General features: G+C 40.1%; 1 protein-coding gene and 1 long non-coding RNA gene across 7 annotated transcripts in view; one reads left to right on the plus strand and one right to left on the minus strand.

The window, feature by feature from the left end:
• LOC146691279 (uncharacterized) overlaps window positions 1-533 on the plus strand; it is an 84,655-nt gene extending 84,122 nt beyond the window's left edge. Inside the window, exons 2-4 of the long non-coding RNA XR_014915567.1 lie at window positions 109-231; window positions 358-398; window positions 474-533. This is a non-coding gene — a long non-coding RNA (uncharacterized LOC146691279). The remainder of the gene's footprint in view (window positions 1-108; window positions 232-357; window positions 399-473) is intronic.
• Window positions 1-15,489, minus strand: part of col18a1a (collagen type XVIII alpha 1 chain a) — an 81,888-nt gene that overhangs the window by 15,286 nt on the left and 51,113 nt on the right. For 4 of the 6 annotated variants that reach the window (XM_085434628.1, XM_085434626.1, XM_085434623.1 and 1 more), the window contains 12 exons: window positions 13,329-13,412; window positions 10,854-10,925; window positions 6,009-6,069; window positions 4,006-4,068; window positions 3,097-3,221; window positions 1,794-1,820; window positions 1,222-1,419; window positions 824-850; window positions 669-731; window positions 472-549; window positions 350-400; window positions 107-238 (listed from right to left, as the gene is read on the minus strand). In XM_085434628.1, the coding sequence (XP_085290754.1) occupies window positions 107-238; window positions 350-400; window positions 472-549; window positions 669-731; window positions 824-850; window positions 1,222-1,419; window positions 1,794-1,820; window positions 3,097-3,221; window positions 4,006-4,068; window positions 6,009-6,069; window positions 10,854-10,925; window positions 13,329-13,412 (981 nt within the window). The remainder of the gene's footprint in view (window positions 1-106; window positions 239-349; window positions 401-471; window positions 550-668; window positions 732-823; window positions 851-1,221; window positions 1,420-1,793; window positions 1,821-3,096; window positions 3,222-4,005; window positions 4,069-6,008; window positions 6,070-10,853; window positions 10,926-13,328; window positions 13,413-15,489) is intronic. The other 2 variants (XM_085434625.1, XM_085434624.1) reach the window with 2 other exon arrangements.

The raw sequence follows: 15,489 nt of genomic DNA on the forward strand, positions 1-15,489 counted from the left end.
ACATTCTTAGCTGATTATTGATATTTGGTTAGACTGAGAAGTTACTTCAGAGAGTTTGAGTGTTGATATATGTATTAATTAGTCATGTTGTGAGCCTGACACTTACAGGTTTACCAGGTGCTCCATCTTTTCCTGGTGGTCCAAATGCTGCAGAACTCGATGCTGTTTCAGCTGTAGAGGCGCCGGGAAGACCAGGTGGTCCGGGGGGGCCTGGTGGACCTGGTAGCCCAGGTAGACCCTGCATTTAAAAACAAAACAAAAACATTCATTACATTTAGACTTTCACCTCAATATAAACATATATAAACAAAACCCTGGATAATTAAAGAAGTAATGTTTTTTTTCTCACCCGAATAGATTCCAGATCAGGGAATCCTGAGGCCTCCATATCCTCAAAGGTCTGAAATATATTTGAAATTAGGATAATCTCTTAAAAACAATCATTAAGTACTAAAATCAGCTGAAACTCACAGATCTGAATCCTGGTCCTGGGGGTCCTGGAGGACCTGGAGGCCCCCTCGGGCCTGCATGACCTTCTCCACGGTCTCCCTGTAGGTACAACATTTGTTAAGACAAGGTAGGTCTGCTCAGCACATGTGCACATTAAATGATTCTTTTTACAGCTTCTGTTTTTTTTCCTTTCCTGTTACCCTGTCAGTGTATCTTACCTTCTCTCCTTTGGCTCCAGGGTCTCCTGGGGTTCCAGGGAAGCCTGGAGGTCCTTGAGCACCCTGTATTGAGAAAATCATCATGTTAGGGCAGTTGAGATGTTGTGAGATGCCTATTCTGTATTTAAAGTCATACATTATTAAAAACAACTTACAGTTTTTCCATCCTCACCAGGATCACCCTGCAGGATGAATAAAGAATGACATGAGTTAGAAGTCAGACTAGTATGTAAATAAATCAGGTTGGCCACAGATTTTAAATTCAGGGCCCTGTGAGTAGGATGTAGAAGTATCTCACAACAGGAACTACTGACATTCAAGCAAACTGATGTGTTGTCAGATTAATTAGCTTCCTTAGTTTTCTTGTATTTTATCAGTTTGTGTTTTCTCAAGTTTCGGTGCTTTGCACTCTCTCAGCACTATGTGAAAACAATCAGAATAATATATGTAAACATGCAAACCGTGACAGATACAGTAACGTTGGTTCAACAGTAACAGCACATTTGTTGTGTTTGGTGTTTTCTAGTAAGCAAATAATTTTCAGTCCACTAACTGGCTCTCCATCAGCTCCTGGAGTTCCCTGGGGTCCTGGTGCTCCGGGTGGTCCTCTGGGCCCGGGAACTCTCGAAACAACTGAGCCGTCACTGCCGACTGTATACTCGGGTGCAGGTCCTGGAGAACCAGGGGGCCCCGGGGGTCCAGGTGGGCCTGGCTCGCCCTTTACACCTTTATATCCAAAGCCTGCGCTGCCCTAGAAATGGAAAGCATTGTTGCAGGAAAAACGTTGAAATGTAATATTCTCACTGTTTGTCTTTCTAAAGTGCATCTGTAACATTCTTCTCAGTGATAACAACTAGAGAAACGATACAAACAGTTAAACTGGATTTGTAAGGCACTATTTTTGGAGTGTGGCTAACATTTAACAGCTAAATGTTAGCTACTTAAGAGCCCAAATGCATCACTGGAAATCTGATGCACGTTAAGAGGTTTGAAGCAGAGTTGTTCACCCAAGGAACCATGAAGAGCAGGCACACCCATTTAATTTTAGTAGTTTATTACATTTGTGTTATTCAGCGACCAAAATCATAGAGCTACAAGTGAGCCAGAGGGAAATCTCTTACTTACCTTTTCTCCCTTTGTCCCAGATTCTCCCTGAAAATAGAAGAGACAGTAAAGTCAATGATGAAACAATTTCTCTATTTAGACCTGAAAAAATAGCAGGCATGAAGCACATCCCCAGTGTCTCATACTGTGGCTGAGGTGGCATCAATAGAAATCAAATCCAGAATCAAAACCACATTCACTTAAAAAAAATGCTACACATGATCATATTTCACTTGTTGCATGTCAGTTTCACAATTTTGCCTGTGCATAAATTTAGATCACCTCACTTTATGCATGTGTGTCATGGCAGAAGATAATGAGGTCAGTATAGATTCATTTTGATTTTCTCGTTTTCCGTGATCATTGTGCATTTTGACTTTCACAATTACGAAATAAGAACACAAATGTAGTTTTCTTTCAGAATAAAATAAAAACTATGACGCATGAAGCTGTCTGTCAGAGTGTTTGTTTCTTTGCCTAAAAAAACTTTCTAGACTATCAGAAGTTAAGCAACCAAACTTGGGACACACGTCCATCTCTGAAGCCCCTGAAGGTTCTCATCTATGTTGGACATTATTATATCACCATGATGCTTGGCAACCACTTAGATGCTAAAAACAGCCCATTTTATCCAACAGCACCTTATAAAAGCATCCTGTCATTCTATTTATAGCCACAAATGTTTAATTATATTATATATTATGTTCCCTTGCAAACACAGAGCAATGTGCTAAATTAATTATTTTCAGCATATCAACAACATCTAGCACCCCCCAATGTGATAAAGTACATTAGTTTGCCAGTAGCACAAATAGGCCAATCAACAAAATACAAGACTGTCAGTAATGTGTTGATATTCCATTAGAAATTTGCTGCACCCTCTAGTGTTCCTTCAGGGTATTTTTACCACATCTTCTTCACTGCTACTCTTATCTTTTCCAACCAATGGTAAGGCTCTTGAAGTGTGGCTCTTAGTAACAACTTATGTTAAGATAAGGAAAGGATACACTAATGTATGCTTCATTCATCAACGATCGTTTAATGATATAGCACATAGAGTGAGGCCGTGAAAGCGTTTTCATTTAATTTGAGCCCTTAAAACGTGGACAAACATTATTACAACTAACAAAGCTGACATAACTTCATAACCCAATATAAAAATAACAATTTTAAGCCAAAACTCACTATTCTACAGACAAACGGTTGTGCTGTCCAAACATGCATCCTTCAGGAAGCCTTAAATAAGAAACTGTTTCAAGCATCACCAGGTAACTACATTTATTTTATCCACCATAAAGGCTGAAACGTGTCTTTGGGTCCAAACCTTGTCTCCACGGGATCCACTCCTTGAGCTGGAGCCAGAGCCTGCTTCTCCCTTCGGCCCAGCTGGACCCCTCTCTCCCTTCTCTCCTCTGTCCCCTTTGTCGCCCTTTTGTCCTTTAGCCTCGACTGGCCCGAGAAAAACAACAGCAGAGGGGAGAGTCGTTAATATCCTCATGAAAACCTCTCAAAAATGAGTAACGACTGTATCCCACATCCCAAACAATAAACAGGATATTTCCTGCTCCCAAAAGAAGAGGAAGGGGTAAAAGAAAATTACTTTTTGCCTGATGGCGCATGAATCTGTGTGTGTGCACAGCCATAATTTTCAGCCACGCAAAGGTTTAACGGTGGTCACACCCACATGCACAGATACCATGATGATATTCACGTGTGACCGGGTTTGACCTCCAACTGTTCTCAGTTTGAACATGAAGCACAGCAAAATGATGCCCACTGCAAGAACATCTTTAGTATTCCAGGTTTAAGAAAAAAAAAATAGCTGGAATAAAATAATGCCACAAGAAACAGCATCAGCAGCCCAAGCCAACAGGAAACGATTCCTGCACACGTCTTCAGTTCTCTAATTTGTTTAAGAAATTTAATATTTCTTAAATATTAACTTTTTCCACTTCCTTGCTCATTCACTCTTAGTTCTTCTAAATTTCTCTGTGAATGTAGTTTTTCAGGGCATTATAGCCATCAATGCCCAAACTTTAACATTTCACCACCGTTAATGAATTCAGAAGCATTTACGTATATGCATGCACTCCTGTACCTGTTTGCATGTTTAATCCATGTGAAGTCGTGCTTGATAGCTACACATGCCATAAGCAGAGCATCTCGACAGACAGCAGAAGAGATGCAGGATTTGGATGCTTTGTCTGTGTTTTTAAAACTCCCCTCAACCCACCTTGTGGCCCGCGAAGGAAGGGGCTGGACTCCACAGAAAGTGAAACGTACTGGGAGTCCCTTGCTGAACACAATATAAAAATACAGTGTAAATGACGTTTCCAGAATTCCTCGAGTCAGCTACAAAGTAGTTTTGGGACACAAGCCAAACATTTTGTTCATTAAGCTCTAATAGTAAACAGTTTTTTTTTCTCCTGTGTCAAAAGTTTTGTTACTGTTTTGTCATCATCAAGCGTGGGTGCAAACCAGAGCCATTAGCAACATAATGCTTGGACATGATCTGCAGCCTACCTGAAAATGCAACGATAGTTAGGCTTGGGCAGTACTACAGTGAGAGTACACAGAGTGCTTAGTAATCCAAACATATTTTGGCTGAATTGAAGTAATGTATTATAGCACACTACATAAAAACACCATCAGAGGGCAGTATGTACTAGTAAACAGCTGAGCTAAGTAAACTGAACGACTTTAAGATTAGATGAAGCATAACTAGGAAAGTGTTGATAAACTGGTGATTAAGGTAAGCCAGACAATACAGAAAGCCTGTAGCTTAAGAGGGCAGCACTTTAAAATGGCGAAGTGGCCAACATCACTAACTCCTGGGCAGGTGTCCAGATGCAGGCAGCTGTAACAACTTGTAGTCTACTAGGTTTCATATCTGTTAATTCCAGTCACAAAGTGGACCTTAAGACTTTGTTTATGCCATTTGTGCCTTTTAGAGCAGTTTGAAAATGATATAGTTTGCTGTGAGATATAGACCTTTCAAGCAGTTTGTGCTTCAGGCTTGATGACTGAACATGTTGCATTTTATTCGTCTCTTACTCTGCACTACTTTGAGTATGTAAGTGTGTTTTTGGACTGTGCACATACAGTCTAAGCCAGCGGTCCCCAACCCCCGGGCCTCGGCCCGGTACCGGTCCGTGAGTCGTTTGGTACCGGGCCGCGAGAGTTTAGGCTCAAGTGTGAAATGTATAGTTTTCAGGGTTTTTATAGGTTTTCAGCTTTATTTTGTTATCGTTTTTATCGTTTACTCGGTTTTCCTGGGTCTTTTCACGTGTGTTATGAATAAATTTTCTTTTTTCGGTAGCGGTACTAGTTTTATTTTGTTGTATTTATCCGCGACACCTTAAAGGCCGGTCCATGAAAATATTGTCGGGCATAAACCGGTCCATGGCGCAAAAAAGGTTGGGGACCGCTAGTCTAAGCGGTCCCCACTTTCTACAGCTCAGAGTCGGATCAACTGGGGCCAGAGTGACGTAAATTCTGTCATGAGATGGTGAGCACGTGGGTCCATCGACTGACACTGTATCCTTAATGGTGTATAATCAAAGTTTAGCTAACAGATTAGCACGTGCTACTCTTAAAAAAGAGAAGAAAAAAATCATCATGAGGTTGGCTTTTTCCATCTTTTACATACAAAATTATCAATACTGTGATTTTTGATGGTTTCCACTTTCCCCTTTATTAATTAGTACACATACCACTAATGGTGTAGATTAAGTCTTTAACATACAGAAGTTAAATTATTATTTATACTAGCAGTATGTGAGATACTGCTAGTATATGAGGATACATCGTTCTGAATACATTCTTGTATAAATTCATCATGAAAGCAAAAAAAACCCCGCGAAATGACATTTTTGTTGTTCATTGAGAAATAATTCAGCTTCCATAGTGCATTACTGTTGACCACTAGATGGAGACATTTGTCAGCAAATCTGTTCCTAACGAGCCTGGACTGGTTCAGCTATGCACTTTAAACGAATATGACCTCAGTGGCAACATGTGGCGCCATTAAACTCCTCTAGTTATACCCGGCAGGTGAGCCTGTGTCAGCATGTGGAAGTGTAGAGCTTATTTTCTATCTTTGAAAGTAAAATAAATTTATTAAAGACACTGACATTCGCTAGGGGCTGATTCAAAAGAACCTGTAAAAACACGGGGGTTGCATGAAATGATGAACTGAAAATGAATAAATCCAAGTCTGGTGTCACATAAACTCACCAGTCTCATCATTCCTGGTCATCGGTGGGCGCGGAATGGGCCTCAAAGTTGGACGAGCCGTCTGCAGAAAAATAACAACATGACAGACAGAGATGCATATTTAAAAAGGGCAGGAGGCGACATTTGCTGGAAGCTGCACTGATCTTGCTCTAGATTTTATGGCTCAGTTTCCCTCCATCCACTCCGCAGAAGAGCCCTGGAAATAATCCTGCAGCCTGGGAAAAAGTTATCCTTGTTAACATTGATGCCAAACAACGGCAACCAAAATGAGTCATGTTTCGGTACTGCTGTGCCATTCATCTGCATTAATCTTTACAGACTATGCAGCCAAAGCTCTCTTAATAACTAACAAAACTGTTTCCCAGCTCTGCACCAAACCTTTTGAAAAACATGATTGAGTCAACATGTGCTTTCCAAGTTAGAGAACCAGTACCAGATTTTCCTTCATTTACTGGCAAACTGCTTTTGTTGTCAAGTCGACTGTAATTGCCATTTTTGTGTTAATCGCTGTCAGACGTCTCATGCCTGGGTTCTGTAGCAGACCTCCTCTGCTGACGAGGAACACAATCCACGGTGCGTTCAGTCATGCTGTTGCTGCTGCCTTATCGGTTTGGTATTAATAGAAAAATGTTGTGCGAACACTGTTTGATTAGCAAGCGAATTACACAGTTAGGTCCATAGACCTGACTGTGTAATAGACAAAAATACAACTTGTGTAATTTTACTTCTGTACACCACCACAGTGGATTTTAAGTCAGTTAAAGTGCAGATGTTCAGCTTTAATTCAAGGCGGTTAAAGGTGTTGTTTGATATGTTGAGATATTGCAGACAGACGGAGGCAGTGGCCAAATCAACAATCTGCTACTTCAGTTCAGTAACACCAAAAGGACTGAAAGACCAGAACAGAATTATTTCCATAATTAAGAAAAACAACTCCAACTAAAATGCACATATCTAATAGAAATAGAAATACAGAGAATGTACAACCAGGGACAAACCCGTGGTTACCAGTGATTAGGCTTTGAAAACAATCTCTTACCATAATGATAAGAAGAGAAAAACATGAAGAACAAGAGAAACAGCTCGTGATCCATGATTTTCTGTCAGAAAGGCTGGAGGTAGGTGTTATGGCATGGTCCATATGTCTATGAAGGATGAATTGTGAAGTGTACAGAGCTATACTCTCTGCTTAGCTGAAACAGAGGTTCACACTGCAAACGGATAACGATCTAAAGCTTACTGCAAAAGCAACCCAAGAGTTTCTCAAGACAAAGAAATCTGATATTTTGGATGGCCAAGTCAGTCACCCGATCTCAACCCCAGAAAGAGCAGACTTTTCAGTTAATAAAGAGCAACCTGAAGGCAGAGAGACCCCACAATTAAGCTATGTGAGCAATAAAGGCTTAGAATTTGGTGTTGTCCATGAATTCTACATTTCAGGCAGTCATTAAATTCAAAGGATTGACAAGGGCAAAGTGCTCGCATACAAGCGTAATTAGACTCATGTCTTTGTTTTTGTCCCTTCAATAGAAAAGTTCTGAGCAGGTTCTTTGGACCTAGAAAAGACAGCATGCAGTCTGCTGACAATCCTGTGTTACTAAAATCAGCGGGCCTTAGAGACGCAACAGGAACAATTAAAAGGTCAGCTGAGGCGAGGTCAGTAACGTTCCCAAAGCAACAGGAAATAATGCAAATACTCCCTCTCTTTGGCTCATTCTTCACCGGTGACACACCTCAGATGGTCACCTGAGGAATTCGAGCGGGGAGTGGGCTGAAGAATGTAAGAGAGAGGAGCTGAAGGGCCAGAGTGATGCCACTGTTGATAATTAACCAGTTTCCTCTGCGGGACAAACTCCTTCCCACTGCGTTTCACAGCACTGACTATGCCAAGAATCTGGCTGGAGCATTATTGACTCCTCTAAATTGCATCAATGTGATGGAGAATACCATACTTCTTCACTTCTTCACCGATCCATCATAGTGGGGGATGTCGGGTGGGAGGCTCATTTAGAACATAGTGTTGATGGATTTGAACCACACGACCCCCTGAATCTAAGAGCAGGTATGCAGCTCCCTCAGCAACGAGCATATCCCACCTCCACAGCAGTTTAGCCTCTTTTTTTTCTCCCCTCTTTTTTTTCTGCGCTCTAAAGAATCACAGAGAAACTTCTTGAAATCTGCACATATTTGTGGTTGGCCTGAGGACGAAGGGAAAACAGCCCGTGTGTTTAGAAAATGCAACAAACAGGGTTTTGGGTAACTGAAGAATTAGAATTAGAAAGAAAAAGAAGAAGAAATGATCTAAATAGAAACAATTCACCAAAACAATGCTACGTCTCATTAAAAACCCCTCTGCAAACAAAATGTGAGACACGGTTACAGGTACGATGAAAAAGGAGATTTCTTCAGCAGTTATCTAGAAAGGCAACACATTGGAGTTACAGGTCATTTCACAACAGCGATCTCTGCAGATTTTTATCTTCGCCATTTAATCTAATTACATGATTTGGGTTCATTCAGTGTATCAGTCTGAATGTTCACCGTCTTCTCCCTTCTAAATATGAAATTGTGTTTTCACAGGTTCACGGTTTCATTGCTGAACAACTGAACCGTTATTTGCATGCTTTCATATCTAAGATAGTTGAAATGGGAGAAACATGTAGAGATAAACCCAGGAATCAAGTCCTCCCGTGAACTTTAGAGAGAAGTGTGCACTTGTTCACATTTAGAATTGATAAAATCCACCGAACTCTTGGCTAACGAAGAACTGTTTCAAGCATTAAACTCTTCTATACTCACTCCCAGCTGTGACAGCGTTAAGGATGACTGACTCGCTCTCCCATCTATCACCGTGAATTCCAGGATGACAAAATGGAAAGTCTCACTTATACAACTCTCCCTGTCTAACTTGTCCTTGCCCAGACTTGCCTAAATTGCACCAGTTGGACAATTGTGCAGAGTGTAAGTTATACTTTGTGTGAACAGATCATCATCATCAGATGGAAAACACTAACATGTGGGCATTAAATGCCAGCTGTTGTCTTTTAAATTGCGTTGTATATTATATGATGCTAGTAAAAGTCTGCGAAGGTGGAAAAAAAAACCCCTTTGTAAATGCTGCGAGGCACTAAGGCAGTGAATGTAGGCCTGTAATGATGGAGATACTTCCGACTGGAGGTACCTGCCCTCTCCAACTTTCTTTCCACCCCTGTCAGTTCCTGTACACACGTTTGATTGAGAAACCAGTCAGAATAACAAAGCCTTGAGGCCGGGGGCCTCTAACTTGGATCAGATTTAGTCCAAATTGACATCTGGTTTTTCTAACGCTTCACTATAATTGTGAGTGGGAGTGCATGCGTGCAAGCACAGCGCATGGCAGTGCAGGGTGGAGGACTGTGCTAGCTTCTCAGCCTGCGTGGCTATCTGTGAGGGTGGGAAGATGTGAGTGGGTGACTGTGGAATCTATGAGAGTGAGAGAGACAGAAACCAGAGAGAGGAAGACAGAAAGACAAAGAGGTTACAGATAGAGTGACAAAAAGGGAGGTGATGGAAGTCACTAAAAGATAGTCGTAGATGATGCATGCGCAAAACAACATGAGCATGTAAGTGAACCCAGCAATGTTTGTGGGCCATGTTTGATCCATGTTACAAGTTGAACCAGCGATAGCTCCACATACACAGAACGTAACAGCTCAGAAAGCAATTATTGCTTTTTATTAGGGCACCAATAAACAAAAACAAGATCATTTAGAGTAGATTGTCTCTAACCTCAGACTAATGGTTCTGAAGCCTCAGCTCCGTTCACGTTAAATTGGACAGACCAGAGGAGGCGTGCTGCTTTGATCTGTGTGTTGATCTTTGTGGTTACACATGCATGCTTTCTCAAAAAAAGTTTTAAATAATACATTTATAAGACACTCCAGTCCAAAAACATAAGATGATGGATTAATAGAATGAGCTGCCTTAACAGGGACTCTCATCACATGGATGGACCCCAGCTGCATGGTCTTGGATTGCAGTTTGTAGCCCGTGTTCTGCTCTGCTGTGTTGCAGCAGATCTCAAGAGGACAACAGGGATTCTTGTGTCTTGGCCAGCTGTCATCTAAGACACTAGAGTTGGAGTTCATCTGACCACAAGACCAGAATGAATGTGCACCAAAGCAACAGTGGCAAGCTAGCCGGCCTGACATGACAGGAAGAGCCGAGCTACCCGGTTAGCTGTGAGTGAATGTTTGGGGGGAGAAAAAAAAAAAAGGTCAAGACAACTGTCCACTAGTAAATCAGTAAAGCGTCAGTGATAAAGAGATGATTTCCAAATCTAGTTTGCTAACAGCTGACTTACCTGCATGGCAAGTTAAAGTTTATATGTGGAAAGCATACCTGGTCATTGTCAACCACCATGTAGCAATGCCTTAAATGACGCTCTCCTAAAATTTGCTTTGTAAAAGCTCTTTGTCCCTAAATGTATACGACAGAAGCAGCTCGTGTTCCAGACATCAACTCAGCAGTTTTTAATCTCCCACGGGGGGATGAGTGGTCACTCACTTATATCGAGTAATCTGAGACATCAGTGGTATATTTAACACTGAGTTTACAGAAGCACAGTCTGCTGCACACACTCCGTGTCTTACTTGATCACCGGCTTGAATCCTTATGATGTATTAATGCATTCTTGTGCACGTTTGATCCACAACTTTAAAGCAAACTCATTAGCATGTTTACAACAGTGCATCGAGAGGAACAAGCAAAATAGCAGTGCAGTCGATCAAGCAGAATGCAAAGTGACAAAGATAAACCTTCATAGGAACTAAAGAAACTTGAGAATACACAAAAGATGTTGCATACCGTCCATGTGTGTTTTTCCGTGCCTGGTCTTGGGGGTCTGGTTTCCACATAACCGCTTCCTTCCCCTGAAGCCTGAGGAGACCCATCATACATTTTTACACTTCATTTTATTGTTAACAAGACCACGCTCTTGGTTTTATTCAGTGCTCTGACCATTATAAACCTGAAAATGTCCTTTTTAACTGTGTGCAAAGAAATGTTCTGATCTGTGGGAGAGTTTTAATAAAATATGTGTGCATATATAGTTTAAGACCAGAAGCTCTTTCCTTCCTGCGCTCTCAGTCACAGCGTATGTGGCCTCTTTTGCTCGACCGTGTTGTGTTTATTGTCGTAAATCTAGTATTCGTGTTACCTTCTTGGCTAGGTTCCATGTTACACAGAATTTCAAATCAAATCAAATCACTTTTTATTGTCACATCACATGTGCAGGCACACTGGCACAGCACATGCAAGTGAAATTCTTGTGTGCGAGCCCCACAAGCAACAGAGATGTGCAAACACAACAACACAAATGTCTGCATTAACACCAGTAAGTCAAAGGCATACATATTTGCTATACTAATTTAGAGTAAGAAGCTTTCATACAATAAACTCCCATTACATTCAACCTTTCTTGATATATCAGCGTATTTGATGTGTTGACAAAACATGGAAACAGCTGTTAGGTTGCCATTGGAGATAAAAGGCACATCCTGAAATGGGAAACCTGTGATTTCCCTCATCTAATCCAAACAACATCTAAAAGATTTGATGACAACAAGCAGTAAAGTCACAAACTTTATTCTGTCAGTAAAGACATGGTTTTGGTGGTCTGGGTGAGCAGAACAGCTGTGAATGTTTTACTAAATAACAGTTAAGGCTGCTGGTGGGCTGCGGCGAGGCACCTGTGTTTGTGTCTGGGTGGTCAGGGTCAGCGGTGCAAAGGCTGCTCTCAGACTTACAGCCCTTACAGATTTACTGGTGATTTTAACCCTATGATGCCCTTTGTATCATATTTGATACATGATTAATACTTGCCATAATTTCAAAATGTTATGGACAAAACTTTTTTTGAATAAAATTAACATTGTTGTTAACAAAAAGTTGCCAAAAACACCCGATGTATCAAATGCGATACAAAAAATATATAATAAAAATAATAGGTAGTTATAAGGTTAATAAACATCTCAGTTCCAAAAAATGTGAATTTTCTGGCTATTTTTAATGGGTAGGGTCTTACTGGTTTAAGTGAAGTTGCATACTGAACTAAAGCATCAGTTTTAAGTAAAATGGCATCACTTGTGTTACTGTAGGATATCTCTTCCACGATTTGGCTGTTGTTATTTCCTTTAAAGTCATGATTAACTGATTCAAAACTGCAGAAATAAATCATTAGCTTTGGCTATGTCGATGATTAGCTGTCCATTCTTCTGCACACACATGCTGCTGGCTGTAACTAAAAAAAAAGATATCATAGAACAAAATCCCTGATTTGAGACTGTGATAAACATAATGTAGCAACTTTTTGGAACTGGCCATCTTGCCAGTTCCAAAAACTACTCCAGAGACAGTTTTATCTAGCTAGATAGCTAGCTAGCTAATTATCCCTGATATTAGTGGTTAAAAGACACAAGTGGTCAAAAGCTGGGACATTTCATTTTTTAACTGGGATTCAGCACATCCTTTAAAAAATTCTAATGTGCAATTATCTGAATTTGAAGCCTTGAAAATTACTTAAAACTTTTTATTACAGATCTTAAACATGGATCGGATTGGATTACTTTTACAAAGTGGAATTATCGTCAGCTTAATTTTTTTTAAGCCATACTGTCCAAACTATAAAGGTAGCTGCAAAATGACAAAAAGCGCGAATGCAAACTGTGCAGCCTGTTTAAATTTTATCACATACACATAGCATACGTTTGTCTGCCTCTTTATTCACAACAGGTAGCAACGTATATTTGATTTGACAGATTTCTACACAAGGTGGACTTCGTGATCGAACACCAAAAAGATTTGGGTCTACTAAGTAAATGTGTAGACCACTGCAGTATGTAGCCACTATTGTGCACACATAGCTAATGCTGGTAGCATTGCATTTATCAGAGTTGAATGTGGTGTGAGCACAGCACCCTTTTTGTAAAAAAAATCAAACTACTAATACAGTTTTAGAGGAAAACTTCTGATCAAATAATATTATACTGATATTTGTGGCACTTTGCACCATGCATAACTTTGAGTGCATGATGCCAGATTAGTTTGCAGGCCAATGTTAACGTTGTCACCCAGAGTCACCTTTCCTTGGAGGTTAACATCCACACCTTACACAATGTTTAAACTGGCATTCTTTTGACTAGTCACCAACCTGGAAACTCTATGTGAAAACAGCACTGAAGCTTTACCTCTGTAAACACTTTCCTGACGAGTTTATGCCATATGTCCAGTGAGTTCAGTGTAGTGAGTCATCCAGTATGTATGTGATAAGTTGTTACTCACAATGTCTGAGTCATCTTCATCCTCCTCACAGTGCCTGCTGGCAGCAAAGGGATCTCCCATCACCCTCAGCTCACCGATCACGCCCTGTTGCAAAACATGAATGTGATATTTAAATGTTTGATGATAAAAGAACAGTACAGCTCTTCTTCTCACATATACAACATGTACAGCTGCCAGAACATGTATGCTTTTTCTTTTTCAGCAGTGCTTTGATTTAATTATATTTCTTAGGGAATTCCCCTTCCACAAAATCAGAAGGGCTATTGATGTCTCTGTCTGTGAAGTACCACTATCTGTGCCTCAAACACACCATCTGATACGTTCCCACACAGGACACTCACGCAGATAGCATTTTTACCGTCTTCCTGCCTATGAAAGGCTCATTAGCTGTGCATGTCGAGGTGGTCTCTCTGCTGTGGCATTATTTGAAGTCAACTCTTCTTCAGAACACATTTATGTCCCAAGAAAAAGAGTCAAATGGATTTTTTAAGAGAACTTTGAAGATAAAGAGCTCTTTGACATTTTAACCCAGTCTCTCCACAGACCTTTAAGGCCTATTCAGTAACATTTCCATACTGTGGATGTCCCTTTTAATCTTTACTGCTTCAGATCTTCACAATAAATCTTCGATTTTGTTCACATGAAGGTCAAAACTTGTCACTACAGCATGTGTTTTCTGATGAACTTAAAATACTTCTAAATCCCCCTTTAGAATGGAATGTCCATTTTCAAAATGCAAAATATAAATATTTAGATGTTTGCAAGAGCTTGCCAAGTCTTGATTTGATTAAGGAAATTAAATTCACAAGACCTCTGGAGCCCTAGGGCCATGCTCAGGTCAACACATAACACATGGGGGAAAAAAGTCCTCAGATTATTAAAAAAAAAATTGCTTTAGGATTATATATATGCTTTAGGTTTTCAGCAACATATGCAGCTATCGTCAGTCATCAAAAAAGACTGAAACTAGTGTTACAGCTGAGAGAGGAAGCGAGAGATGATTTTCCAACGGGGAGATGGCTCGAGATTTAAGGGGTTTTAACCAGATGGGACGTAGTAGTTTGAAAAAAATAAAAATAAAAAAAATACATATTTAACAAAATTCTATCTTGTGTTATCATTTATGTAACAATTTCATTAAATAGATGCTTTTAGCAAATGGATGTGTTAGACAAATTATGTTGAATATGGAGCAGTAGTTATCGTAGATGGTATATGTATGCACGATGCTGTCATGCTTTTCAGATATATTTCAAAGTCAGTTCAAAGTATCTAAGGTGGAAGACTTTTATTTCGTATTAACAACATTGAAAGTGTGATCCTTTTTAATGGGGTCCTGAAATGCATGTTACTATTTTCTTTGAGAAGACAAACTGATGAGAGCATTCTATAAATGTCTAAGCTAACTCGGCTAGACTACACACCTTTGGAGGAGGAGCTGCAAGTTCAATTCCCACCCGGTATCCAATAAGGGTCCTGGCTAGACCCCCCCATGCTAGAACCAAGGCCTGGATTGGCACGGCTATGTCTGCAGCCTTTCCGCAGCTCAGACACAAGTATTTCACTACATGTTGTACTATGTACTATATATGTGACGAATAAAATTTGAAATAAATTTGTGTTGGTGTTCATATACCTCGAACTTTTAAAGAAGTGGTGCAGCATCTACCAAAAAGAACCACGGCACAGATTGGGTATCAAGAATCATGTAAATCTGCTGATGTTGGTACGGACTATTACATTTCTGGTATTTTGATGTCCGTGCCCAAAGCACTGTTCAAACGTGATTGGTCAATACCACAACAGAGCGAAACCAGAAAGCTTCCAGTATACAAGTCTGAGAGCAGTCTGGGACGAAGCTGAAAACAGTGCCCATATTAGGCAAATCATTTTTTCCCTTTTTCTACATTTCTTTTCCATTTCATTTTATTTTCTATCAGTTTCCAGGGGAACGTAGGAGATTCCGTCAGTCTTGATGGATGTAACCTTAAAAAAAGTGGAAACTGGGACAAAAATGATTCACTTATACTTATATTTGTCTATTAATATAAGGTCATGCATGACTTTCATGAGTGTTGTCTATTAAGTGTTGAAATTCAAATCTAAAAAGCTTCCATTTTTTATTTTCCAAAAACAAAATTGCACAAATGAAAGATTGTTC

Source organism: Copadichromis virginalis, linkage group LG16, assembly GCF_057382275.1.
Source record: "Copadichromis virginalis isolate Kocher_CV1m ecotype Utaka linkage group LG16, C_Virginalis_male_GT1.1, whole genome shotgun sequence".
NCBI lineage: Eukaryota > Metazoa > Chordata > Actinopteri > Cichliformes > Cichlidae > Copadichromis > Copadichromis virginalis.